Raw genomic sequence first — 27,925 nt, 5'->3', positions numbered from 1 at the left:
TGCATCTGACTTACTGGGTCTGCCCACAAAAGCTTATGCTCCAACACTTCTGTTAGTCTATAAGGTGCCACTGGACTCCTTGCCGATAATGAGGAGAGAAGACTCCCACAAGCTCTCGCTCCCCCAGCTTAAGTGCTACTGTGAAGAGGGAGGAGAAAGATACACTTCTCCCTGCCATGGTAGATCTGGGGCTGGGGCCATGGGATAGCCTACTGTCCTCCAGCCGCAGCATGTCTGGGTCAAGGTTGAGACCAGTAGATAGACGTCTCTCTCCCCACCAAAGCCCTATAAGGGCATGGTATTTAATAGGGTATGTCACAGCCAACTGGCCACACAGGCTAAAGGGAACTCGGGTTATAGATTTATGCCCTCTATGAGTCCTCCGAAGGCTAATAAGATTTGAGCTCTGACTGAAGCTTCCCCCCCCCCCCCCCCCAGTCAGAGCAGCTAACTGGTTTTCTCTCCTCTGTGGGTTGTCTTATGTTTAACAAAGTCTAACCTGTGTTTGAAGCCTTTTCTGCAATCAGAGATGTTATGAGGTGACTCTTGTACATATTATCGGATGGCTAGTAACGCAGGAGTACTGACTTAACCTTTTCCTGCAGTCAGAGCAACTGAATTTCCTGTGTGGATTCTCCTACGGGTACCAAGGTCTGAGCTTTTACTGAAGCTTTTCCCCACAATCAGAGCAACTGAAAGGTTTATCTCCTGTGTGGATCATCCTGTATTTAACAAAGTATGAACTTCTACTGCAGCTTTTCCTACAGTCAGAGCAGGTCAAGAGTTTCTCTCCTGTGTGGGTCCTCCTATGTCTAAAAAGGTTTGACTTCTGACTGAAGCTTTTCCCGCCATCAGAGGAATTGAAAGGTTTCTCTTCAGTGTGGGTCCTCCTATGGGTAACAAGGTCTGAAGTTTTATTGTAGCTTTTCCCACAGTCAGAGCAAAGGTTTCTCTCTTATGTGGGTCCTCCTATGGGTAACAAGCTTTGAGCTGCTAATGAAGTTTTTCCCACAGTCAGAGCAATTGAAAGGTTTTTCTCCTGTGTGGGTCCTCCTATGGGTAACAAGCTTTGAGCTGCTAATGAAGTTTTTCCCACAGTCAGAGCAATTGAAAGGTTTCTTTCCTGTGTGGGTCATCCTATGGGTAACAAGATTTGAGCTTCTATGGAAGCTTTTCCCACAGTCAGAGCAATTGAAAGGTTTCTCTCCTGTGTGGGTCCTCCTATGGGTAACAAGGTCTGAGCTTCTATTGTAGCTCTTCCCGCAGTCAGAGCAATTGTAAGGTTTCTCTCCTGTGTGGGTCCTCCTATGGGTAACAAGGTATGAGCTGCTAATGAAGTTTTTCCCACAGTCAGAGCAATTGAAAGGTTTCTCTCCTGTGTGGGTCCTCCTATGGGTAACAAGCTTTGAGCTGCTAATGAAGTTTTTCCCACAGTCAGAGCAATTGAAAGGTTTCTCTCCTGTGTGGGTCATCCTATGGGTAACAAGGTTTGAGCTTCTATTGAAGCTTTTCCCGCAGTCAGAGCAATTGAAAGGTTTCTCTCCTGTGTGAGTCCTCCTATGGATAACAAGGTAAGAGTTTCTATGGAAGCTTTTCCCACACTCAGAGCAGAAATGGGGTCTCTCTCTTGTATGTATTTTCCGATGGTTCGTAAAGTGTGAGTGCTCACTGAAGCTTTTCTCAGAGTCAGAGCACTTGAAGGGCTTCTCTCCTGTGTGGGCACTTTGATGTTCAATAAGAGTTTCACAGTCACTATAAGAGCAGGGTGACTGTTGATGGGGGATTTTCTGTTGAACAGTTTCTGTGTTTCTTTTCTCCCCTCTACTCCTAGGACTGGATTTACCCTGTCCCTCTTCTGGATGGTTTCCCTGCTGTCTTTCTGGGCGATGCTGAATCTTACAGCTCTCTCCTTGCTCACATATCTGTAAAACATGTTCTTCAGATCTTCCCAATAACATCCCACATAAAGCCACTTGCTCCAGTCCTTCCTGCTGAAGACTCTTATAGTTCTCAGTCAGCATCCCCTCACCTGTTGGGATAGAGAAATAATCCAGACAGGAGTTATTCTCCATGATAATCTCAAAGGAAAAAAAGAGGAATAAAAAAAGGGGCATACTCTCAAATAATGGTTGAATTATCATGAGCTGAGTTCATCCTCCTCCTTCACAACCCTTCCACAGGGGAGAGAAACCAGCCTTTCCCCACCCACCACAGACTGACTGGAGTTGAAGACAAGCTGAACAGACAGACTTAATGAAAACACACAAGTTACATCTCAGAGACAGAAATTGGTTTGAGTCAGTTTAACTGATTGCTCACCTGTGTGGGTGTTGCTGATGCTCTCTCCTTCCTGACAGCTCTGAGGATCTGAGACCCACAACTCCTCCTCTCGCTTCACCCAGGCAACCACATCAGTTTCAGAGACTGGAAATCCTGTATGGAGAGCAATGAACCAAGTGCTGATCTTGTTCATTAAGGTCTGTGCCATTACTGCTTCCAAAGCCAGGATCTGAGTCACCCACCCAGAGCGGCTCCTTCCCCACTTTGCAGAGACTGGGCTCTGGCTGGTACAAGAGCCCAGGACACACTCACCTGCAGTAAAGGTGAATCACTCCCACCTCCTGCCTTGGGAATGGCCCAGCTCATTCCCATGGGAAGCTGAGCACTCTGCTGCACTCTCTAGGCTACAACTCAGTCCCCCTCACAGCCCGTTTCATCCCCCTGGCATCCCAGGACTAGACAGGAACACACTGCTCAGAAGGGGAGCTCTACTGAGGGCTTGCAGGTCTGACACCAAGGTCCCCAGGCAGGGTTCAGACAGCAGCAGCCACATGGCAGGTTACTAGGACTTGGAGAGGAAGGACCCAGCAGAGCTCTAGCTCCCCAAAGCTCTGTCCACAAGACTCCTGGCTGGTGGGCTGGGCTTGTCCTGATCTTTAGCTCAGATGCTCTACTTGGGGTAGGAGGTGGCAGAGGAAGTTGCCTGAGCATTTAAGTGAAAACTTGGCTGATTGCTTCAGGTCCTGCCTATGCACCATACTACTGACCCCAATTGCCTGCGTCTGGTTGCGCCCTGCCAGCGCCCACAACTGCCATTCCCTGGTTGCCCAGGGTGGTGCTAGGCTTCTCACCGGGCAAGCCCGGGCAGAACTGGGCCATGCTGCTTCTCTGGTGCTTGCGGCTGTTGCTCAGCTCCCCCTCTGCAGCCTTGATTCTACTCTGCTAGCAGCAGCCGTTGTGTGGTTTCCCAGTCGGGCTTTTGTGGCCAGCCTGACCTTTGATCTGGTGCCCCTCCAGGGCTGTACAGAATCTATCACCTTTACACCTTCTGAGCGTGTTCCTCATAGCTTCAGCCCCACCCGTTCTTGGACCTTCATTTAGTGTTCAGATGATCCACCTGTGATGTGACCATGGAGATCATTGTGCTCCTGCTGTTACACAACTGCAAGAAACTTTTGTTGAAGTGTGCCATGTCAATGGGAATGTTCTAATGGGATGACTATGATTATCTTGTTTATGTTCCTATTTTTGAACTAGAACAGGCAGGCATTGGCAGAATGATGGGGCAAAGGGTATCAACTAACCAGGCAAGCACATACCTGAGCAGGAGGAGGTCAATCAATACACAGATCTCCACAGCAATTTCAAACACACAGTCCTAAGAGATGGCTCAAAGTCACTGACTCTTGCGCACATGAGCAGCATGAGGGAATAATGGATATGGATGTTTTGTTCAAAAAAACAGGCAGAAGGCTAAGGGGGTAGCAACATCTGGAATGCAACATTCATCTTGAGTCAAATGTGGCAGAATACAGCCTGCAAACTATGTGACTCTGATACTATTTGGTGACTGGGAGATGGCCTGGTGTTAGTATGCCCACATCTAAAGGACCTCCGCCCAGCCTACAGGCAGGGTCTATAGAGCCCAGAAAACCAACTGCTTACACAGGACAAATACTGAGAAAACAGGGATGGGTGTGAGGGTCAAAGGGCTAAAATAGAGGGAACCATATGGGGATACCTAGCAGAGAACCCCGGACAGCACCCTTTGCCCTCGGAAGGTCTCAAGTCACCCAGTGAACACTGCCCATTGGAACTCTGCCCGGATACGTCATCAGATACAGGAATAGAAATAGGCCCCACAGTGACAGACCCCTCCACCAGCCAACCTCCTCTCCCTGGTTTTGTAGATTGCCAATTTGGCGATAGCCATGAGGAGGTTGTACAGGAGGTCCCACCGCTTTGTGGGGCCATGAATAGGGTGTGTATAAATTAACCAGTGGGGTGAAAAGTGTAGCCAAAACCTCAACAGGAGGTTCTAGAGGAAACAAAAGAGGGGCTGTAACCTAGCGCACTAGAGGTAGATGCGTGCCAGGGTCTCACTCATGCCACAGAAGAGGCAAGTCTTGGCAACAGGGGTGAACTGCACCAAGTACATGCCTGTGCTCTCCACACCATACAGGATTATCCAGCTGATGTCCTCGGGGAGCCATGGAACCAAGGTCGAATAGAGGCTGGTCCACCGGGGCTCCCCACCCACTCCTACCACTGGTGGTAGGAGCTCCCGCCACTTGGTGTCTGGGTGGGACATGAGGGTGGGGAAGTGAAGCATGAAGCACAAGTGTGTACAGGTGATTCTTTGGCATGGTTCAGAAGGGGCTCGGATGCAACATGCACAGCCAGCTTGGGTGATAAGGGGGAGGTGGTCTGGAAGGTACATGTGGATGGGGGCTGATGGAGAGATCAGGAGGGCCGGGGGTGAGAGGTGGGCAGGGTGCACCCTCTCACAGGACCCTGCTTAAGTACACCCGAGCAGTGTGCAGCAAAGTGTCCTTCACTCCCTGAAGTATGCAAGGAGGCATACGTAAGGTGGAGAGCCCCATGCACTGAGTGAGCGCCCGAGGATCCACCCAGTCTCCCCAGTCGTAGTCCAGGAGGTCTCTGACTCTGGTGCCTTCTGCCAGGACCAATCTCTGGTGCACCGAGGGGAACTCCGCAGCCTGCACATGTAGATGGGAATTGTGTAGCAAGGGCTCCATGAGGAGGTCTGCCCCCTATGGTGGCTCCCAAAGACCTGGTCGCCACAAGCAGCTTCCAGGTTCGAAGGAGGTCCTGGTAGAAGGCCAGCAGCCTGGATAGGTCTCACAGAAGACTTCTCAAATAAAAGAGCTGCCTGTCATATTGGAGCCCTCAGAAGCGGCAAAGAAAAGCATGCACAAGTGTGTTCCACGCTAGACTATCTGCATCAAATAGGAGTCTCTGCAGGGTCCGGAGGTGGAGGACATGAACCCACGTATGCAAACACATCAGGCCCTGCCCTCCTTCCTCCAGGGGGAGATGGAAAACCCCTGCAGAGATCCAGTGCAGTCCTGGCCAGAAAAAAATGCAGCATTAGCTGCTGGATATGAGCCAGGAAACCTGGGGATGGGACCAGGGTGTTGAGACAGTGCCAGAGTATGGACTGCCCAATTGGTTAAGCACCAGTGCTCTCCCACGGACGGAGAGGAACCAAAGGAGTCCTGTCTATCTCTGCTACCACTCAACCATGCTGAACTGTAAACCTTGCCTGTTCTCCAGCAGAGAGGGATGCATGGCAGAGAGAAAAACACCTAGATAGAGCAGCGGACCCGCGCTCCACTTGATGGCCTGAAGTATGGTTAGGAAGGAGCCCGCCTGCCACCCAGCCTCTACCACTAGGCCAGAACTCTTGACCAAGCTGACCCGGGCAGAGGAGGCCATCAAGGAGATGGCTTGGCAAGCCTCCACCCTTGCCAGGTCGCCTGGATCCTGGACCAAAAGGAGCATGTCAATGGCATACACCGACAGGATCAGCCTCATCTCTGGCTCATGAAGCACCAACCCCATCAACCTCTTGCGAAAGAGACGGAGGAAGGGCTCCATGGCCAGACCGTACAACTGGCATGACAGCAGACAGCTGTGATGTACTCCTCGAAGCTGACCAGTGTGGTTAGGGTCCAGTTGAGCTTGACCAAGCACTCTGTAGAGGTGTACAGCACTTGGAGAAACCCCACAAAATGGGGCCCATGGTTCATGCAGTCGAACACCTTCTCCTGGTCCATGGCAGAAGAGCCATGTGCACACTGTACCCACATCCCACCACTGCCGTGCCAAGGGACAGATGCACTGCCACCAGTGCCAGACCAGCCAGAACTCCCGGAAGGATGCTACAAAGCCTGCATCCTCCAGCAAGCTGTTATTGAAATGCCAGTAGGCTAGCCCTGGCCCCTCCAAGGAAAGAGAGCCCATTATGGCCACAAATTGGTGGTCCGAGAATGGGGCCGGCCTAATGCTCCAGGAGTGGGCCCAGAAGAGATGACAAAGATAAATGTGGTTCAACTAGGAGTGGAAAGACCGATGACCCACCACCCAGACATAGGTAAACACCGTGTCCCCGCCCAGGTGGAGGTCTCGCCAGATGTCCACCAGGGGGTAATAGCCTATTATCTCCCTGAGAACATCTGTGGTGGCTGGGCACTGCTCGGTCCCCATATGGTCCCACTCCTTGAGGTGCAGTTGAAATTTCCACTCAGGACCAGGCACTCACAAGGATTCAAGGAAGACAGATGCCCGCTGGTAAAAGCATAGCCTCTTTGGGCTGGACATCGAGGCATAGACGTTAACAAGATTTAAATGTCAGCCCCTCTGTCCAAACCTGGAGATGCAGCAGGTGACCCAGCATGACCTCAGCAGTCTCTAGTATCTAGGGCTGCAGATTCGGGAACAGGGTAGCCATCCCAGCTTGACTGGCTGACAGGTGGCTGAAATAAATCCTGTCCCCCCACTCCAGCCGCCAGCTAGCCTCGGCGGCTGGAATCGTATGCGTCTCCTGCAGAACATGACAGAGTACCCCCCTCCGAAGGAAGAGAGTACCTGACATCTGTGGAGACCCAACCCGCAGACCCAGGTTTTTAAAGTGGTATAGATGAGCGCCAGCATCAAGAGGGCTGGGGAAGATCCTCGCCGTCAGGAGTGTCAGCGGCCCCGATTGGACCGTATCCGAAAGTGAGTAGGGCGTCATGGAAGCTGAGGACCCGCTGGTAGTGCGTAGCCTCCTGCTGCCCAGTCCCTTTACCGTCCCCCAAGAGGGCCCTTACCATTTGTAAGGCAAGATAGAAATCGCCCCAGTGCTGAAGGGCGAGAGCAACCTTGTTCTTGGAGCCACTAATGTCTTCCAAGAAAACATGCATCTCACCCTTCAGCATGTCTGGCTTCGGGCCCTCAAACACCTTGGGGCCAGAGCCCTCCATGAGCCCCATGACCCATCGACACAGGGCCTCTGGAGTTCCTGCTGGGAAGACAGTGGCAGAGGAAGAACAGCCCCAGATGGGCTGGGAGCAGGAGCAACGAAAACCGCCTCTCGTGGGCCAATATCTGGATTGAACATGGCAACCCTGGGGGCAGTAGCAACAAAATAAGGGGAGGAAAAGAGGTCAAGCAAAAGATCAGGAAAGGGAGGAAGGGGAGTAGTGGGAGGAAGTGGTGGAGTATTAGGGAAAAGACAAGGACGAGGGGAGCAGGAAGAGGGCTTGGAAGCTCAACTGGAAGGGGGACTGAACAGGGAGCAAGAGTGCAGCAGGGGCTAGGAGAGGGAGCACGGCAAGAAGCCTCAGCAGAGGAGGTGCCAGGATGTGGTGCCTCCTCGCAGGGCAGTGAATCAGTGGCAACAGTAGGGATAGGTAACATCTCCCCAGCGCTGGGCTCCAGTACCAGAAGGTGCAGCACTAGAGACCTCAGTGTTAGGGGTGATGGACAATAACGGTAGCTCCTGCCCACTGAGAACCTCCAGGGTTTTGATGGTCACAGCCAAAGTGTGGCTGATGGCCAAGCAAATGGTCTCACCCTTGGGTAACTCAGAGGCAGGGAGAAAGGATAGCAGCGGGTCAGAGGGGGAAGTAGAGGACAGTTGTTGTTGTCCTTCGAGGGCATGGTAATCCCCCTATGAGGCAACCAGGGTCAACCCCAAAGTCTCCACCTGCTAACAGAGGAAGGTGAGCCCACTGCCCGCCACCAGGGGGTGATCTTTCTCAGTGTCAAGGTCAGCTGCTGCCCTCTCAGTGGAGGCGGGGGACAGTGAGAGCCACCTCCATGCCTTCCCCCTCTTGTAGGAACCCTAGGAGGGAGGAGTTCACCTCTCCTGCAACCTCTGCGGTCACCTCAACTGCCCCACAGTGCTGTGAAGTGTCCAGAGGCTCATAGGGAGGGATGGCTCCAGAGTCCACTCCCATAGGTTCAGAGAGGTTGTCCTCCCCCTCAGTAGGTGGGGTAGAACACCAGGCATACTTACAGTGCCTTCTCATAGCAAGTTCCCAACCCTTGGAGTAAAAGGGCTGGGCCAGAATGGTGGAAGAGACAGGAAACAAGTGCAGCAGTGGGAGGGTAAGAGAGGGCAGGCAATAGGGAGCAGGGGAAAAGGACACCTCCCCCTGAGGTAGGTCATAAGAACAGCCATACTGGGTCGGACCAAAGGTCCATCTAGCCCAGTAGCCTGTCTGCCAACAGTTGCCAGCACCAGGTGCTCCAGAGTGGGTGGACCAAAGACAATGATCAAGTGATTTTCTCCTGCCATCCCTCTCCAGCCTCTGACAAACAGAGGCCAGGGACACCAATTCTATCCCCTGGCTAATTGCCTTTTATGGACATAACCTCCATGAAATTATCTAGCTTCTCTTTAAACTCTGTTATAGTCCTAGCCTTCACAGACTCCTCTGGCAAGGAGTTCCACAGGTTGACTACACGCTGTGTGAAAAACAAATTTCTTTTATTAGTTTTAAACCTGCTAACCCATTAACTTCACGTGGTGTCCTCTAGTTTTTTTATTATGGGAACTAATAAATAACTTTTCTTTATTTGCCCTCTCCACACTACTCATGATTTTATATACCTCTATCATATCCCCACTCAGTCTCCTCTTTTCTAAACTGAAAAGTCCCAGTCGCGTTAACCTCTTTTCATAGGGGACCCGTTCCAAACCCCTAATCATTTTAACTGACCTCTTCTGAACCCTTTCCAAGGCCAAAATATCTTTGAGGTGAGGAGACCACATCTGTACACAGTATTCAAGATGTGGGCGTACCATAGTTTTATACAGGGGCAGTAAGATATTCTGTGTCTTGTTTTCTATCCCTTTCTTAACAATTCCTAACATCCTATTTGCCTTTTTGACCGCCCCTGCATACTGTGTGTATGTTATCCATGATAACTCCAAGATCTCTTTCCTGATCTGTCATAGCCAAATTAGCCCCCATCATACTGTATGTATAGTTGGGGTTATTTTTCCCAATATGCATTTTACACTTATCCATATTAAACTTCATTTGTCATTTTGTTACCCAATCACTCAGTTTGGTGAGATCTTTTTGGAGTTCCTCACAGTCTGCTTCTGTCTGGACGATCTAAAACATTTTGGTATCATCCGCAAACTTTACCACCTCACTGCTTACCCCTTTCTCCAGATCATTCATGAATAAGTTGAAAAGGATTGGTCCCAGGACTGACTCTTGGGGGACACCACTAGTTACCCCTCTCCATTCTGAAAATTTACCATTTATTCCTACCCTGTTTCCTGTCTTTAACCAGTTCTCAATCCATTAAAGGACCTTCCCTCTTATCCCATGACAATGTAATTTACAAAAGAGCCTTTGGTGAGGGACCTTGTCAAAGGCCTTCTGAAAATCTAAGTATACTGTATCTACTGGATCCCCCTTGTCTGCATGTTTGTTAACCTCTTCAAAGAACTCTGATAGATTAGTAAAGCATGATTTCCCTTTACAACAACCATGCTGACTTTTGTCCAACAAATTATGTTCTTCTACGTGTCTGATAATTGTATTCTTTACTATTATTTCAACTAATTTGCCTGGTACTGAAGTTAGACTTACCGGTCTGTAATTGCCAGGATAGCCTCTAGAGCCCTTTTTAAATATTGGTGTCACGTTGGCTACCTTCCAGTCATTAGGTACGGAAGCCAATTTAAAAGATATGTTACAAACCACAGATAATAGTTCAGCAATTTCCCATTTGAGTTCTTTTCAAACCCTTGGCTGAATGCCATCCGGTCCCGGTGATTTGTTAACATTAAGTTTTTCTATTCGTTCCAAAACTTCCTCTAATGACACTTCAATCCAGGACAGTTCCTCAGATTCGTCACCCAGAAAGGAGAGTGCAGATTTGGGAATCTCTCTAACATCCTCAGCCGTGAAGACTGAAGCAAAGAAATCATTTAGTTTCTCCGCAATGGCTTTATCGTCCTTGATTGCTCCTTTTATATCTTGATTGTCTAGGGGACCCACAGGTTTTTTAGCAGGCTTCCTGCTTTTAATGTACTTAAAAAATACTGTTATTTCTTTTTGAGTTTTTGGCTAGCTGTTCCTCAAAATCTTTTTTTGCTTTTCTTATTACATTTTTACACTTGATTTGACAGCATTTATGTTCCTTTCCATTTATCTCACTGGGACTGGACTTCCACTTCTTAAAAGATGCCTTTTTGTCCCTCACTGCTTCTTTTACATGGTGGTTAAGCCACGGTGACTCTTTTTTAGGTCTCTTGCTATGTTTTTTAATTTGGGGTATACATTTAAGTTGGGCCTCTATTATGGTGTCTTTAAAAAGTTTCCATGCAGCTTGCAGGGATTTGTCTCTAGTCACCGTGCCTTTTAATTTCAGCTGAAGTAACCTCCTCATTTTTGTGTAATTCCCCTTTTTGAAATTAAATGCCAGAGTTCTGGACTGCTGAGGTGTTCTTCCTACCACAGGAATGTTAAATGTTGTTATATTATGGTCACTATTCCCAAGCGGTCCTGTAATGGTTATCTCCTGGACCTGATCCTGCGCTCCACTCAGAACTAAGAATTGCCTCTCCCCTTGTGGGTTCCTGTCCCAAGGTCCTGCCCAAGTCCCGTCACTCTCTCCTCCGTGGGCCTAGCCTTGCCACTTTTGGCAGTGGCTGCAGCACTTGCACGCTCGTCTGGGCCCTTCAGAGCCTGAGCTGGATTGACCACAGTCACAACTGGAGGAGGGGCAACCCCAGGGTCCAGACACTCAGGGCCACTGGCAATTGTGGGGCCAGTGCCCTCCCAGGTGTTGGGGGTTCCGGGTGCCTCTCCAAACCGGGCCAGGGGGCAGCCCCTTCAGATGTGCCCTGCTGCCCAACAGAGAAAACACCGGGCATCCCCCATGGTGTAGTACACCTGGTACCGGGCCCATTGATGGGGCACCAGAAGTGACCCTTCTAGGGCTTCTCCGCCACGTCCCGCTGACAGTAGTTGGATAGAAACCTGCCGGCAACAGGAAAGGACACAGCCGAGTGTAGGGTCTTTGCAGCCTAGAGGAAGGGGACTCAGGATTGACAGAGGCCTCCCGAGGGTGGAGAGGAAAGGCAATAGGGCTGCATCGGGGAGGAAGGGAAGAACAGAGGACAAAACCACTCATATGCCCAGGTCCTCCAAAGGCTTGAGGGGAACATGGACTCCCCCTACCGCCACTGGGTGGCAGCCTTGGATGTCAGAAAGAATACCACCTTCCTGAACATCTTAGAGGCTGCCACCACAGCCACAGGCCCCACCACACTTGCCAACACCAGTACATAGGTCTCCACAAGGAGACAATGGACCCCGTGCCTCCTGGTCAGGGTGGGAAAGGGGCCGCACCCACCGGAGATGGAATTCTTGGAGGCGGGGGGATGGAAGCTACCTGGGCATACTCCCTCGGGGCCGGGATACCATCGCCCCCAGAGCTGGTGGAAGGAACAGGGGGCTGTGGCCTGCATGGGGGCAATGACCAGGGAATGAGCCCTCAACTCAGGTTTTGCCTTCCGGGCAGAGCTCTTGCCCTTCTTGGTCTGCTGGCCCTTCCTACCCTTCAGGGGAGCTTCTTCAATGAGTTCTAGAGGTACCGTGGCAGGGATAGTCGAAGCCCCGGGGTCCTCGTCCATGTCCGCCCCTTCCACCGTAGTGACGGAGGGCCTGGCAGCCTCGGAGGGACTGTTGTTTTTAGGGAGAGTGGGAAAGGTTTGGCAGGGGTGTCACCAGACAACCGCTCCATCATGGTCATGGGTCAGGAGGGAAGGACAAACAACCAATTAGGAGAGGACCGAATATGCCAGGGGAGGGAACAGGAAGGGGAAGAAAGGCGGTTCACTGCTCCCCCCCTCCCAACTAGGCTAGAAGTGGGGTGGGAGGGCGATGATTCAGAAAAGAGAAGGGAAAAAAAGTAAGGAGTACAGCTCCCAGCACTGAATGGAAAGAGCGGCTCCTCTGGCTGCACTGGGGAGATGCGGGGTAAATTATTATTTAAAGAACATGGGGACAAGTGAAGCTGTGTGTGTGGTAATTAAAAGGAGGGGGAAGCTTAAGCGCCTAACAGAAGAATGGGGATGGGGTATGGGCACACAAGAGGGTAGATGGGACAAGCAGAGGAGAAGGAAGGCAAGTAGTGAAGAGATGCCTCCTCGGCCTCAGGGAAAGCGGCAGCTGCAGGAATGGTGGAATTCAGGCTTGCAGACGTGAAAAAACCCCAAAAGGAACATAAATAGACTCCCAAGAAGATGGGAGATGTGAGGGGGGCTTCTCCCCACCCAAAGGCAGGGCAACAGAGACTCTCCTCAACCCCCCTGCACCCTCAGCAACTAGCTGAGGCGACAGGGGGAAAGCTGCTTGCAAAAGGCAGGTGGAAAAAGGGGCCTGGCCCAAAATGTAAGAGTAGTCAGGCCTGCCACAAAAACAGCAGCCCCCCCACCCACCCCGCCTACAGACATCCCCTCTCCAAAAGGAAGAGCAGAGGAGTGCAGGAGAAAATACAGCACCCCAAAAGCAGGGAGCTACCGAGGCCTCATGGAAGGTTTACAAAAGCCTATAGAAGGCAGCCATGTTGGGAGGTGAGTTAATGCCTTCTGGTGTCTAAATTAGCCTCACATGAACATAGCCCAGCAGCCAGGATAATAAATAGAGGCTTAATTGGGAGGCAGCTTGCAGCTGGAGTTAATTAAGCACCTGCTGCCAATTAAGGCCTCCAGGTTCCCATAAAATGATTCATCTCAGGCAGCAGGAGGGAAGGGTTTTTTTTTGTTTTTGTTTTGGCAGGGTGGGGCGGGAGCACACAAGGAGCAAAGCAAAGCAAGGAAATGGTGAACCCCAATGACTAGCCTGTGATGAGAATAACTTAGTAAGTGGAGACCCTTGCCTCCAGGGAAATCCCAGGGCAACAAAGGGGGCCCTGTGAGTCTCTGAGGTGCCCAAGTATCTGCCAAGAAGCATAGAACCCCAGGGAGCTACCAAGGGACTGTCTCTCACACTATATGAGAGAAGTCACAGGAGGGGCAAGTTGATGCTGGCTGAGGGGCAACATTCTGACTGCTGACTGTGCTGGTACTGTTATTGGGTTGGGACAAGTCTCACTATATCTGTGCCTGAGGAGCTGGGACACTAGCACCCTGCTCCTTTTCACAAACTTGGCTGAGCATCTTGAGCCTCCGAATGGAGTCTGGGTTTTTCCTAGCGGCAACCCTGGGCTGTGCTGCATGGGCAAGCCGCATGCTCTGACAGTGCCACTGGCATCAGAGCTCCAGAAAAAGCTGCCCTGAACAGCCATAACAGCACTGTGGCACTAGCAGCAATTCATACGGCACTGCAGTTGCTGCAGGAAGCAAAATTATCAATCACAGCAGCACCTGGGAACTCTGGTGTAAATCAGGACTCCACTGTGCTATCGGGATGCTCATATGGAACTAAGCATCACCCCTCTTTAGTGTAGGTATCCTTCCCAGCCCTGAGAAACAAGGACACACTATAATAGCTATTAAAGAGAGAGGTGATCGCACACAGGGAGTAATGTTAGTCCGAACCAAGGGCTTTGGTTTGAACTACCACATCCCAGCGCGCATTTCCTGGTTTCAATCAGCTGTGATTCGAACTAGCACGTGGGCGTAATCATGCTAATGGAGCACGGAATATTTAAATCCCAGCTTCATTAGCGATTTCGGTCACCTACATTTGCAGCCCTATCTTAAGATAGGGAGCAAGTATAGACGTACTCCATGGGACTTGAAGACTGGAGGCCCAAGTGTCGACCCTACGCTAGATCAGAGAGGATGAAGATTTCCTTGACAGAAGGCAGCATTTAATCCTGGAAGCACGGCAGGCGGAAGAGTCAAGAGGGCAGTACAGGACTAGAAAGAGAACTGGCAGCAGGTAATGTCTAGAAGGGGAAAAAAGGCCAGCACAGGAATCCCCCAATGCTATAAAGGTAAGTAATCACTTTCAGGCTCTCTCCACAGGCTCTGCGGTGGTGAGTGCTTTGGAAGGGACCTCACAAGGAAGAAACAGGAAGGGAACACCATCTACTGCAAGGCATGGGATGCATAGTCCTAGGGATGGGGGTTCCACAACCACCACCCCCATAAGAAGACGACGGGTGGTGGTGGTTGGGGAGTCCCTTCTAAGAGGGACTGAGGTATGCTGCTTACTGGGAGCTTGAATTCAGGATGTGACTGAGTGTCTTACAAAACTGATCAAACCTTCAGATCATACCCCTTCCTGCTTCTCTATGTGGGAACTAATGATATGGCCCAGAATGACCTTGAGCGGGTTACTGCGGATTATGTAGCACTGGGAAGAAGGATCAGAGAATTTGGAGCGCAAGTGGTGTTCTCGTCCATCCTCCCTGTTGAAGGGAAAGGACTGGGCAGGGAGCCTCGAATTGAGAAAGTAAATGCGTGGTTGCGCAGCTGGTGTCTGGGAGAAGGCTTTGGTTTCTTCGACCAAGGGACTCTGTTCCGAGCACAAGGATTGTTAGGAAGAGATGGGATCCACCTAACAAAGAGAGGAAGAAGCATCTTTGTGGGCAGGCTTGCAAACCTAATGAGAAGGGCTTTAAACTAGGTTCTTTGGGGGATGGTGACCAAAACCCTGAGGGGAGTGGGAAAGTCGGATACTAGGAAGGAATGCAAAGAGGAATGAGCAGCAAAGAAGGACCCCTGATTCGAATGGAGAAGGTAGGGTGATCAACTGGTTATCTGAGGTGTCTGTACACCAATGAAGAAGCCTGGGCAACAAACAGGAAGAACTCGAGGTCCTGGCCCAGTCCAAGAAATATGATTTAATTGGGATAACAGACTTAGTGGGATGACTCGCATGACTGAAGCACTGTCATGGAAGGATATAAACTGTTCAGGAAGAACAGGCAGGGGAGAAGAGGAGGAGGAATTGCATTATATGTAAGAGCACTATGATTGCTCAGAACTCCAGTATGTAGAGGGGAAAAAAGCCTGTTGAGAGTCTATGGGTTAAGTTTAAAGGTGCAAACAATAGCAGTGATGTTGTGGTTGGTGTCTACTACAGGCCACCGAATCAAGTGGACGAGGTAGATGAGGCTTTCTTTGAACAACTGAGAGAAGCTTCCAGATCGCAGGCCCTGATTCTCATAGGGGACTTGAATCATCCTGACATCTGCTGGGAGACCAATACAGCAGTATACAGGAAGTTTTTGGAGAATGTTGGGGATAACTTCTTGGTACAAGTGCTGAAGAATCCAACCAGGGGCCATGCACAACTTGACCTTCTGCTCACAAACAGGGAGGAAGTAATAGGGGAAGTGGAGGCAGGTGACAGCCTGGGAAGCAGTGATCATGAGATGGTAGATTTCAGGATCCTGACCAAAGGAAGAAAAGAGAGTAGTAAAATACACACCTTGGACTTCAGAAAATCAGACTGATTCCCTCAGAGACCTGATGGGCAGAAATTCCCTGGGATGCTAACATGAAGTGGAAAGGAGTCCAGGAGAGCTGGCAATCTTTTAAAGAAGCCTTATTGAAGGCACAGAAAGAAACCATCCCAATGCGTAGCAAGAGAAGGAAACATGGTAGGAGACCGGATTGGCTTACAGGGGAAATCCTTGGTGAACTTAAGCACAAAAAGAGAGCTTACAAAAAGTGGAAACTTGGACAAGTGACCAGGTAGGGGTATAAATGTATAGCTCGAGAATGCCAGGGGCGTATCAGGAAGGCGAAAACACAATTGGAATTGCGACTGGCAAAGGATGTGAAGGATAACAAGAAAGGTTTCTACAGGCATGTTAGCAAGAAGAAGGTGATCAGACAAGGTGTGGGGCCTCTACTGGATGAAGGAGGTAACCTAGTGACAGATGATGTGAGGAAAGCTGAAGTACTCAATGCTTTCTCTGCTTCTGTATTCACGGACAAGGTCAGCTCCCAGACTAATGCACTAAGTGACACAAGATGGGATGAAGATGGACAGACCTTGGTGGGTAAAGAACAAGTTAGGAACTATGTAGAAAAACTAGACATACACCTATCCATGGGTCTGGACTTAATGCATCCGAGGGTATTGAGGGAGTTGGCAAATGGCATTGAGGAGGCTTTGGCCATTATCTTTGAAAAGTGGTGGCGGTCAGGAGAGATCCCGGATTATTGGAAAAAGGCAAATGTAGTGCCCTCTTCAAAAGAGGGAAGAAGGACGATCCAGGGAAATATAGGCAAGTCTTACCTCGGTCCCTGGAAAAATCATGGAAGGGATCCTTAAGGAATCCATTTTTAGGCACTTGGAAGAGGGGAAGTGATCAGGAATAGTCAGCATGGATTCACAAAGGGCATGTTGTGCCTGACCAACCTGATAAGCTTCTATGATGAGGTAAATGGCTCTGCAGACATGGGAAAGTCAGTGGATGTGATATACCTTGACTTTAGCAAGGCTTTTGATATGGTCTCCCCCAATATTCTTGCCAGCAATTTAAGGGAATGTGAATTGGATAAATGGACGGCAAGATGGATAGAAAGCTGGCTAGAAGGTCGGGCCCAAGGTGTAGTGATCAATGGCTCGATGTCAGGATGGCGGTCAGTTACTAGCAGAGTGCACCAACATTTGGTTTTAGGACGGGTTTGGTTAACATCTTTATTAATGACCTGGATGAGGGGATGGATTGCACCCTTAGCAAGTTTGCAGAGGAGAGGTAGACATGCTTGAGGGCACAGATAGGGTCCCGAGTGACAGACAAATTGGAGGTATGGATGACGTTCAACAAAGACAAGCGCAGAGACCTGCACTAGGGACAGAAGAATCTGAAGCATTATTACAGCCTGGGGACCTACTGGCTAAGTAGTAATTCTTCAGAAAAGGACCTGCGGATTACAGTGGATGAAAAGCTGGATGAGAGTCAACAATGTACCCTTGTAGCCAAGAAAGATAATGAATGGCGTATTAGGTTACATTAAGAGGAGCATTGCCAGCAGACCCTGAGATGTCATTATTCCCCTTTATTTGGCACTGGTGAGGCCACATCCGGAGTATTGTCCAGTTCTAGGCTCCCTACTACACAAAGGATGTGGACGCATTGGAGAGGGTCCAGCGGAGGGTAACCAAAATGATTTAGGGAGCTGCAGCATATGCCCCACGAGGAGAGGCTGAGGGAGTTGGGTCTGTTTAGTCTGCAGAAGCAAAGAGTGAGGGGGGATTTAACAGCAGCCTTCAACTTCCTGAAGGGAGGTTCAAAAGAGGCTGGAGAAAGGATGTTCTCAGTAGTGATGGATGGCAGAACAAGGAACAACGGTCTCAAGTTGAGGTGGGAGAGGTCCAGGTTGAATATAAGGAAAAACTATTTCTTTCAGAGAGTAGTATCAGAGGGATAGCCGTGTTAGTCTGAATCCGCAAAAGCGGCAAGGAGTCCTGTGGCACCTTATAGACTAACTGAAGTGTAGGAGCATAAGCTTTCGTGGGCAAAGACCCACTTCATCAGATGCATGGGTTGACATGCATCTGATGAAGTGGGTCTTTGCCCACGAAAGCTTATGCTCCTACTCTTCAGTTAGTCTAAGAGAGTAGTGAAGCACTGGAATGGGTTACCTAGGGAAGTAATGGAGTCTCCATCCCTAGAGGTTTTTAAGACTCGGCCTGACAAAGCCCTGGCTGGGTTGATTTAGCTGGGACTGGTCCTGCCCAGGGCAGGGGGCTGGACTTGATGACCTTCTGAGATCTCTTCCAGCTCTATGGTTCTATGATTCTAAGGTCACACAGGAAGTCCGAGACAGGCAGAGAACTAAACGCAGGTCACCTGAGCACAAAGCCAGACATTCACACAGGAAGAAAAAGTCCCTACCAGAAGATATTTCACTCTAAAAAGACAAAACAGATGATGTGATTTATTTCCATTGCACGCAGAGGCAAGTGAGCCCCAGAGACAATGAAACTGAACTTTTGTAAGGAAACCCAGCCTGTACCTGAAATGCAAGCAGAGCTCTGCTCACATTTATCTACTATCGAGCCACTTCCCACAAAACACTTGCAGAGCATGAACTGCCTCATCCAACCTTCCTCAGCTCCAGCATCCAGCCCCTCCCATTGGCAAGAACCAGCATGTCAGAGATTAGCTACAGGTAGGGAAGTACTCTGGGACCTGCACCCTGCTTCCATTGGCTCAGCACACTACCACAAGGGGAACCTGCAGGCACTAAGAGCAGCCAGACCCAGAATTCTGGTACTTACACCTCCAGTCAAGGCATAAAGTGGGCAAGATAGGAAGGAAGTGCACTGAGACCTCAGCTGTGGGAAGAGCAGCATCATTCTTATCTCCCTGAACTTGCTTTCCCTGGGAGGGGACATGGAACGGACAGTCTTTCACTGTCAGGATTATTGGGGCAGATACTCCTGACATTGGGGGCAGAGGCAATGAATTAACCTGAACCAAACCCAACCCAGCTGCTCCAGAGCCCACCCAGCTTCTGTTACCCAAGGGGACAGGAATCCTTACCTAACCAGGTCACAGCCTCATAATTCTCCTGCATCACATCCCTGTAGAGGGCTCTCTGGCCCGGGTCCAGCAGAGCCCATTCCTCCTCAGAGAAATACACAGCCACCTCCTCGAAGCTCACCAGCTCCGCCTCGGCCATTTCCTGTCCCTGGCTCTGCAGGCTAGAGGCTGAGTTGGAGTCAAACATGGGTGTTCTGCAACCTGGTATGGGGAGAAAGGGAATTGGAGACAATTCAGAAGGGGCTTTAATCCTTTCCACACCCCCATTCTCCCCACACTGTTCCTGGTGACATGTGCTAGACTTTGCCATTGTGAGCAAAAGCTTTAGTCTAGATATTCCATAAACAGCGCATAGGAGTTAGATCCCAAATCCATATTCATTTCTCTCCGTATCTGGCTTGAGTTACAACATTACTGTGTCTGCAATAACGGGATATAGTTATCGGCACCCAGTGTTTCTGATAAGCCACGTATTCATCTACCTGGACATGGACATAGATTAAATGCAGGCTGCTGTATTTAAAACCCTTAGTCTTCATTCATGGATTTGCAGCACAAACTTTGCTCTCTCATCTGACAGAGACATTATAAACCCTTTCCAAAACAGAGTCAGTGAAGTTAACACCACCATTCAGATGCTTATTATTAAACACATGCTGAGTGTTAGCAGGATGAGATCTTAAGATTCATGGGATCAGAAGATATCTTTAGTCATGCAGTCTGACCCCCTCAGTGTCACAAGCCATTACACTCAGTCCAGTTACCTAGGCACAAAGCTCTGTTTCCCCACAGTGTATTTTCTAGAAAGTCCCCCAGTCAAAAGATGGAGAATCCACCAGTTCTTTGCTCATTTGTTTCAACAGCAAATCCGCTTCCCTATCAGACATTTGTGCCTCTTTTCTTGTCTGAAATAGTCTAGCTTCAGCTTTCACTTACATGGCTCAGTGGGAACGAATCCACTCGATGGGATGAGCAATTCCTTTTGATGGGGGGCCAAATGGAATGTGGCTGAGAGCTGCACTCTTACAAGACATTAATGCAGGATCTGGAAAGCGTGTAGGGAGGAGGACCCTTGGGGTAAGGGTTTGGGATGCAGGACAGATGGGCCGGGGGGCAGAGGTCTAGGAGGCAGTTTGGGTGAAGGAGGCAGGCTGTGATCTAGGACACTGGATTAGCCAACTACTCATTAGATATTTAAAGTAATTTTAATTTAGAGAAGTCATTTAGTGGACAAATAAGGGGCTGTGGGTTTCTGACCACTGAGGGGTCTTGAAAATATAGTTGCAGGAGGAGGACAGAGTTCGGATATGCAAAGCGGGGGGCAGGAGTGGGGAGCAGAGATAAAGGGAAGGCAGAGGTTGGGGTGTCAGAGGCAAACTCTCGACAGGAGACTTATCTGAGTGACTCCTGGGCAGAGGCCATGCACCTCAGGCAGGCAAGAAGCATGCCCAACACTCTCACAGGCTGCAGGGCCATGTGGGTGTGTGAATAATTATGATCCAGAGGGGAGCTGGCGTGGTGCTTTGTTTCTGGTCAAAAACTGGCCAATGAGATTGTCCTGGGGGTGGCAGCAGCTCCTAAAGCCTTCCTTTCTTCCCTCCGGGCTCAGAGTCACTTTCTGAGTGGCTTTCAGATGGGGAGCGGTATTTGTGGGTTGGACCCAATGGTTTGGTGGGGTGGATCCGACCCATGAACTGTATTTTGCTCAGGCCTACACTAGACTTAACAGCCCTTGGGGATTTAGCAGTTTCTTGCCTTGAACAAACTGATACCATGGAAGCCAGTCAGCTCTCAGCCTTTCGGCCTAATTATTGTTTGAAAGCAACACCATATTGAAACTGAGTAGTGAAATCTGAGCCTGAAGGTGCTGTCTTTTGTGTGCTTTAAATTTACCCTTTTAGCATCACAAACCCATAGACCAGTTTTTCTCCAAGTGTCCACAGGTCTCCATGCAGTGCCTCTGGGTCTCCTCACTGATCACTGGCTGAGATTTAAGGCTGTGAGCACCATGGTTGCTGGGTTTGGTTGGTAACTTTAATGTCAATCTCATGAAGATGTTTTCACAGGAATTTCTCATCATTTAAAGAACTTCCACCTGCAAACTCACCTTGTCTGAAAGCTCCCAGGGATTTTCCTCTTGCTCTCTCCAGTGCAGAGGGCAGAGTGTCTAGTGGGGGAAGGGATAAGAGAGGTGAGATTCCAGGCTCTCCTGTTTATAACAATGTCCCCACTCTGAACTCTGCGTTTGAATTGTATCAGAGACCAGACAGACAGACACACTCAGGTATTTAGTATGAAAGAGTCTGAAACTGTCATTTCCTTTCTAACTCGGGCACCTCCCAGCTATGGAGCCAATATCCCTGCAGCATCACCCCTGTCCCAGGAGAGAGAAGCTGTAAATGAGATTTACTCTTCCCTCCTCACCCCCTCCCTCTTGGCTTCTCATTCCCTTTGTAGGGGCAAACTGAGGCAGTCCATGGTATCTTGCTGAGAATTGCCATTCAAATCCTAAATTCAAGGCCTGAGAATTTACTGCATAAGCAGTTAACTTGACCATGGTCGCCCTGGCAACCACATTACAAGAAGGCCTCACTCTGATAAGGCCCAGACTGATGCCTAAACAAACTGCGCGGGAATTATTTTCACTGTCTTCTTTATTCCTTAAAAATAAGCTTAGATCCCAAATATCACCCCCGCAGTAGACGTATTATATTTCCAGCCGACAGAGTTGCCACCCAACAGGCCTTTGTTTATATTGGCTCATTTAGTTTGTTAGGAATAACTACTTGTATTATTGATAACATGTTTAATTGGCAATGGGCGGAGATACTGTATAACCTTGTAATTTATTACCTTACGTGCTCATTATGTTTCTGCCACTAGACGTATCAAATCACTTCCCCTCCGTCCATCTGCTGCCTATATAATTTAATGCATGTTTTGATTAAGTTAGTGCTAACCAAGTTAACCCCTGGGTGGTACTCTACCAGCGCTGGTGTACAATAAAGCCTCTGCTTGTTTTCACCTGCACCCAGTGTGTCCGGAATTATTCCCTACACACTTATTGCTTCTTATCATAACCTGGAGCTGTGGTGGTGGGACATGTTGCCATCACAGTAACTTTAAATATTTTGATCTCAGAATGGGAGGTTCAGAGTTTGCAAACCGCTGGCTCTATCTGCAAGCAGTTAGGTCTGTTCGCTCAGTGCCTCTAAGGACAGCAGAGTGATGGCACCATCATTCTCTATGTGGGAATTGAGGCAGGGGAAGGTTGGTTTCAGAGCCCAGATTCAATAGTTTCAGATACTTGAACCACTTTCCCCTCATCCATCCCTTGTAGGTACCTTTGAACTCCCTCAGAGTCATTGATAGCGCAATCGTTTTCTTGGAGAAACAGCTGACTTTTTCTTCCAGTTCAGGGGAAATCTCCTCTGGCAGCTGGAACTGCCCCATCTCACACCTGGACAGAAACAATTCCATGTGATTGTATTTCGTTTACTGCTAGTAAGTTCTGGCTAGTAAGTCTCAGCTCTAACAGGTTTGGTATTAGAATTCCTCCAATTCTCCCAGCCTGAGAACAGGGACAACACATCCCATAGCCATGCAACCTTCCCCTCAAAGGTCCCATTTCTGTTCTTCACTTCCGGCCTGGGGGAGACTGGCTGGGGGACTAAAGAGGAATTGATTCTCCAAGGTCAACTCACTCCTTGGCCTCCAGATGCTGAGGGACAGGAGATTCCCATGTGATGGGCTGAAGGAATCTGTCCACTAGGGATTAGACTGAGACACCAGCTCCCCTCAACCCAGCTCCTTCCACACAGGTCTCCAAACAGCCCTCGGGAGGGACAGACTTAGTCCCTACTGCCCTGGGCTGAATGTGCCCAATACTCAGCAGTGACAGGCCCATATCCCACCCCACAGTCCTAAGGCAGCCAGTCCCCAAGGAGGTGACAGTTCTAGGAAACACTTGGTCAGACTCTGCCCTGACTGAGGAATTCCAGAATCTAAAGTGCGAGGATGAGACTCTCAGAATTAAATGAGTCAGAGATATTCATATCTAACACCTGGCTGTACAGCCCTGAGGAGATGTGGTGCTAACATCTGCTCAAAGCCCTTTCCCTGCTCTGTGCAGTGTGAGGGGAGTGAGAGCCACTTACCTGCTAAGGGTGCTTCTGATGTCCTAGAAAAGAAGACACAGAAAAGAATCTCAGCCCCATTGGACACACAGGGGATCTTAGGGAAGGGATTTTGCAAACCTGGGAAGAGAAGCCCTGTCCTGGCCCCAGGAACATGGATCCCCTAAGCAAATGGGGCTTTGCCATCTCTAATAGGTCTGGGTATGTCTACATTGCCATCCTAGTTCGAACTAGGGTGGCTAATGTAGGCATTCGAAGTTGCAAATGAAGCCCGGATTTAAATATCCTGGGCTTCATTTGCATCTTGCGGGGCGCCGCCATTTTTAAATCCCCCTTAGTGCGGACTCCGTGCCCACGGCTACACACGGCACAGAGTAGGTAGTTCAAATTAGGCTCTCTAATTCGAACTACTTACTCCATGCTGCGTGTAGCCGCGGGCACGGAGTCCGCACTAAGGGGGATTTAAAAATGGCGGCGCCTGGCAAAATTCAAATGCAGCCCGGGATATTTAAATCCGGGCTTCATTTGCAACTTCTAATGCCTACATTAGCCACCCTAGTTCAAACTAGGGTGGCAGTGTAGACATATCCTCTGTGCCTGTAACTCTATCAAGCACAAGAATCATTCACGTGGCAGCAATGCACAAGGTGTTACAGTGAGATGTGGCAGCTGGGCTCCAGCACTTGTGACTCAGGAGCCTCCCTTCCCTATGCTGGGAGCTGGGATGTTTCTCCCTCAGTCTCACCTGCAGGAATTCACTTGCTGGCTTCTGACATGTCCCCTCCAGCTCACCAATCAACTCGCTGAGACAGGAAATCTGCACGGAGAGTTTCCTGAAAATGTCAGTCTGGAACCTCCAAATCTCCTCGTCCAGCTTCTCCAACTGGGCCAGCAGGAGTCGTTCTTGTTCTTCCAGGAACTGCCGCAGCTGCTGAAACTCGGCCACAATCATCTGCCTCTCTGCTTGGGTCCATTTCTGTGTGAAAACAGGGAAAGAGCTGGTCAGGGGCATAGAGTGAGCCCAGAGCCCTTTCATGGGGAGCTGAGTGCGCAGCAGGAAGAATTTATTGGAAAACCCTACAATTTGTAACATTTGACTCTACTTTGTGGTTACTAGGCAGAGGCGTCTCTCCCAGCATCTCCTTTGGCCTGTGTCCCTCTGAAACGGATGTTCCCATGTCTGTCATGGGCAGCATCTGTTGTTAGTCATGGGCTCTGGGAATTCAGAACCAGAGCAGCAGGAGGCAGGACTCAGCACCAGCCTGACGGAGATACCCATGGAGGAAAAAGAAGCAAACATGTTAATGACTGTCTGGGAAAGCCACAAAGGCTGGACATTAACTCATGCAGTGACATGGATGCTCAGGGCACTGGCTTTTCCCTTCTGCTGCTGTTTTCCTTCTCAGTAGCTTTTCTCTCTCCTACCTCAGAGTCTTCAAATGGGCCTCCAATTTTTCCTGAAGAAATAGAAATCAGCATGAGGGCAAACCCCATCAGATGTTGGAAGCCCCTTTGTCTGCCTTTAAGAGAGTCCCAATTTTGTGGAGTTCTGCCCCTGACCAGCAGGGACTCAGCCCTGAATGTGGCTTTGTCCATAGAAAAAGACAATGGAGGAGACTGCGGATGAAGCAGGACACCTGTAAGGGTGGTGGCACCTTCGTAAAGAATGATGCAGGTGGTTAACAACACTCATCATGTAACCCAGCGTTTCTCAAACTGTAGGTCGCGACCAACTTACGGCGGGGGGAGTCTCAGCTGGATCTATTGTTTTGGGTTTTTTTTGGTTTGGTTGGGATTTTTTTTCCATTTGTCTCTTCCCGGCATCTCCAGACACTGCCCAATTTTCCCCTGCTGCGTCTGGCGGGGGAGCGAGAAGCACCACAGAATCTAGTGAAGAGGGGGAGGGGAAGAAGGGGGCAGTTGCCTGGTGCCAGGCTGGGTGGCACCTGACCAGCAGAGACCAGCAGCTTGCTACATGATGCTTCTCCTGCAAGCTGCTAGCTGAGGCAGTGGGCCAGTGGCAGAAGCAGACACTTTTAAAAGTAAGATTCTTTCTCCATGCCTAGCTCTGCGAGGGGAGGGGGGAGATTTGATTGGAGCGCAGCTCCAGACACTGAGGATACCTGCCTCAGGGGCAGGAAGGAGTGCACCGGGATGGAAGGGTGCTGGGGGGGGGGGGCTTGGCTCAAGGGAGGAGTGGGTGCAGTCACAAACTGGTGCAATTTTTGCTTAACAACTTGGCTCCCACCCCCCACCTTTTTTTTAGTGGGTCGCGGTATCACAAGGTTTGAGAACCCCTTATGTAACTGATTACAATTTAAAAGTGACAATATTTTTTAACCTGTTGCCAGGCAGAGCTGGTAGTAGAAATGGGCTCTCCTGGGGCCAGGGATCTCTCGTGAAGTCTGCCAGGGGTGACCACAAGAACTGCTGGCCAATGGGAACTCCAAGCAGCTGCAGATTGATGTTAGTTGCCAGAGGCAAGCAGGTACTGCTGGGGCAGTGGAGAGTTTAACCAGTAACTGGCACTGATAAACATTAGCAGTTAACCAGTTTGAACTCTTGCTACAATCCAACTGAATCCTAGTTGTATTTGGCATGTACCTGCACTTCCTGAAGCCCTGCTATGGGCCCCACACAGCATCCAGCCCAGCAACCTCCTCTACTGCCAATTCATGCATCGGAGTTTAACCCCCATAAGTTCAGCATCCCAGTGGGAAACCTCTTCTCCCTGCTGGGCCTAGGGTTTTATCAAGGCATCTTTCTCTCTTAAAGGGCCACACTTCATCACTGTTCAGTGATGCTGAGGGGCAGGGAGCAGTGTAGTCTAATAGTTGAACCAGGGTTCAGGACTAAATGCTATCCCTGATGTGTTTGGTGACTATGAACAACTTGCTGCCCCACCTTCCTTTCCCACAGTTTGTCTAACTGGACTGTGACCTGCTCAGAGCAGGGACTTTCCCTTGCTAGGTGTTGTGCAGGTCCCAGATTCCATTATGGATCTATAAGGCAAATGACAGATTATTGTTCCTGTTCATCCAATCAGAAACAGCTTGTAACCTCCTCTTCTTCAATCCCAAGACAGGTCACTGACAGAGTGGCCTGTACCTCCTGCAGTCTAAACTGCTCTGATTGTTAACACTTTAACTTGTACAAGCACCCCTCCTGTCACCAGTGAGGGTTGGGTTTCAGGACTTAGAGCCTCAAAGAAACATTTCCCACATCAGGTATTTGTAAAGACTTGACGTAAGTTGCCACAAAGCCAGAGCATTTACTTTTTACAGCATCTCTTGTACCATGAAGGCTTTAAGGAGCCGTGTCACACCTGTGCCCAGTAACAGTCAGTGAAATTAGCCTGTAATTAAAAGCCAATGTTATTTCCCATCACACTGGACAGCAACTCTGTACCTTGTACACCTGAGCAGCTTCCTGAAAGGGCACCACCATGCGAGCTTGGGATCTGTCACGCACCACACAGATGGGAGTTTGATCCTCTTTGCAGAACAGCTTCGGAGCCTCCTGGTGCTCCCCACACACCCTGCCCCATGTTGCTCTCTTTGCTGCCTGGAAACTCAGCGGCTTGGCTAGTTCCACCAAGTTTGCCAGCTGCTGGTTGGACCGGAGGGGTCCCTGCTGCTCAGTGTCTCTGCCCTGCGGGCTGAGGGGGGCCTGGCAGAAATTGTGCCCACGCTCCAGAGTGACAGGGGCTGTGAAATCCTCCAGACAGATGGGACGCGCCGCTTCCTCCCAGACACTTTCCACGGGGCTCTCTGCAGCCATGGCTGCCTCTGGGCTGGGGGACAGGGGACGTGTCACTTCCTGGAGCTCAGCAATGGGGGGGCGGGTCCGGGGGCGGCCGTCTGAGGCACCAGCACTGAAGATACAAAAAATCAAAATTTAAAACTAAAAAAAATCCCCCAAAGCTTCGCTCACACACTGCCCCCGCCAGGGCCTCCCCTGGACCCCCGAGGACCTTGCCCCAGCCAGACCCCCCCCGTCTCTGCGCCCCTCATGCCAGACCCCCCCCCCTCGCATCAGGAGGCGCTTAAAGCGCGCGGGGCTGAATGTTTGTGACGCGACCGCAGAGGCGAAGGGGGGGGGGGCAGTGCCGGGCCGGCCCCGATACCCAGAGCAGGACTCACCAGCTCAAGACGGCGGGTCACGGCCCCTCCCCCCCACAGCTCCCTGACGCCGGGATGCGGCCACCGCGACTTCCCCTCCCCCAGCGAATAACGGGCCCCAACGGCGCGTGGCCCAGGGAGCGCGGCGCATGCGCAGCAACCACAACGAGCTCCGCTACCTTCCCCTAGTAGCGGGCCGCAGCGGGATGGGCGGGGCACGAGCAGGGCCGGGAGTGACAGCGGCGAAGCAGAATGGGGGTGGCGCCGTCACACTGCGCATGCGCAGCAGGTCAGTGAAACCGGGCCGACCCTTGCGGTAAGTCTTAGCTCAGACTCGGAGCCGCCTGGACACGCCCCCCTCGGAGGAGGGGGGGGGAATCACCGGGCTACTTCCGCCTCTCGGAGCCCGGGCCGCCCGCCCGATTTGCAGCGCATGTAACAACACGGGGGGGGGGGGGAATCTCACTGCCGGACTCCGACCTGAAGGGAGGGGGGTGTCCCGAGCTGGGCCGCACGTGGGTTGGAGTGTCCCGAGGTGGGCGGGGCCGGCGCGCGCCGCTGGGGTTGCAGGGTTCGCTCTGGGCCCCTCGTGGCTTCGCAGGGGCCGGGGGAGGCTGAGGCGGGTGCGCGCGCGGGGCCCTGGGACCGGCCCTTTGTTGCGGGGGCGGGACCGGGAGACGCCCACGTGGGCCAGTCTCGCTTCGCCCAGCGCTTCTGGTTGGTCACCTGAGAGATTGTACCGCTGTGAGCGCGTATCTGGGCACTGCGCGTGCGCAGCGGTTCTCGTGCCGCCCTTGCCGGTCTGTGCCCACCGCTGTGAGTTTTGCAAAGTGCGCGTTAAAAGCCTTTCCCAAGGGGCAAAAAACAGGACAATGTAGCACTTTAAAGACTAAC

General features: G+C 50.6%; 2 protein-coding genes across 5 annotated transcripts in view; one reads left to right on the top strand and one right to left on the bottom strand.

The window, feature by feature from the left end:
- LOC102444919 (uncharacterized) lies at positions 1 to 27,711 on the bottom strand. The gene is made up of 9 exons (XM_075912854.1): positions 27,512 to 27,711; positions 26,319 to 26,784; positions 23,656 to 23,886; positions 22,932 to 22,954; positions 22,119 to 22,234; positions 20,882 to 20,941; positions 18,775 to 18,975; positions 2,320 to 2,433; positions 1 to 2,029 (listed from the first exon to the last, which is right to left on the bottom strand). Exons 2-9 carry the CDS (start codon positions 26,688 to 26,690, stop codon positions 936 to 938), a joined length of 2,211 nt encoding a protein of 736 aa, XP_075768969.1. The 5' UTR covers positions 26,691 to 26,784; positions 27,512 to 27,711; the 3' UTR covers positions 1 to 935.
- The window catches only part of LOC102443998 (uncharacterized), a 30,193-nt gene continuing 29,521 nt past the window's right edge, over positions 27,254 to 27,925 (top strand). For 3 of the 4 annotated variants that reach the window (XM_075912894.1, XM_075912893.1, XM_075912891.1), the window contains exon 1: positions 27,254 to 27,347. The gene's annotated coding sequence lies outside the window, so the exon portion shown is untranslated. The remainder of the gene's footprint in view (positions 27,348 to 27,925) is intronic. The other variant, XM_075912892.1, reaches the window with a different exon arrangement.

Source organism: Pelodiscus sinensis, chromosome 31 (assembly GCF_049634645.1).
Source record: "Pelodiscus sinensis isolate JC-2024 chromosome 31, ASM4963464v1, whole genome shotgun sequence".
Classification (NCBI taxonomy): domain Eukaryota; kingdom Metazoa; phylum Chordata; order Testudines; family Trionychidae; genus Pelodiscus; species Pelodiscus sinensis.
The sequence above is the reverse complement of the archived record's forward strand: the minus strand, read 5'-3'. Positions and strand labels throughout refer to the sequence as shown.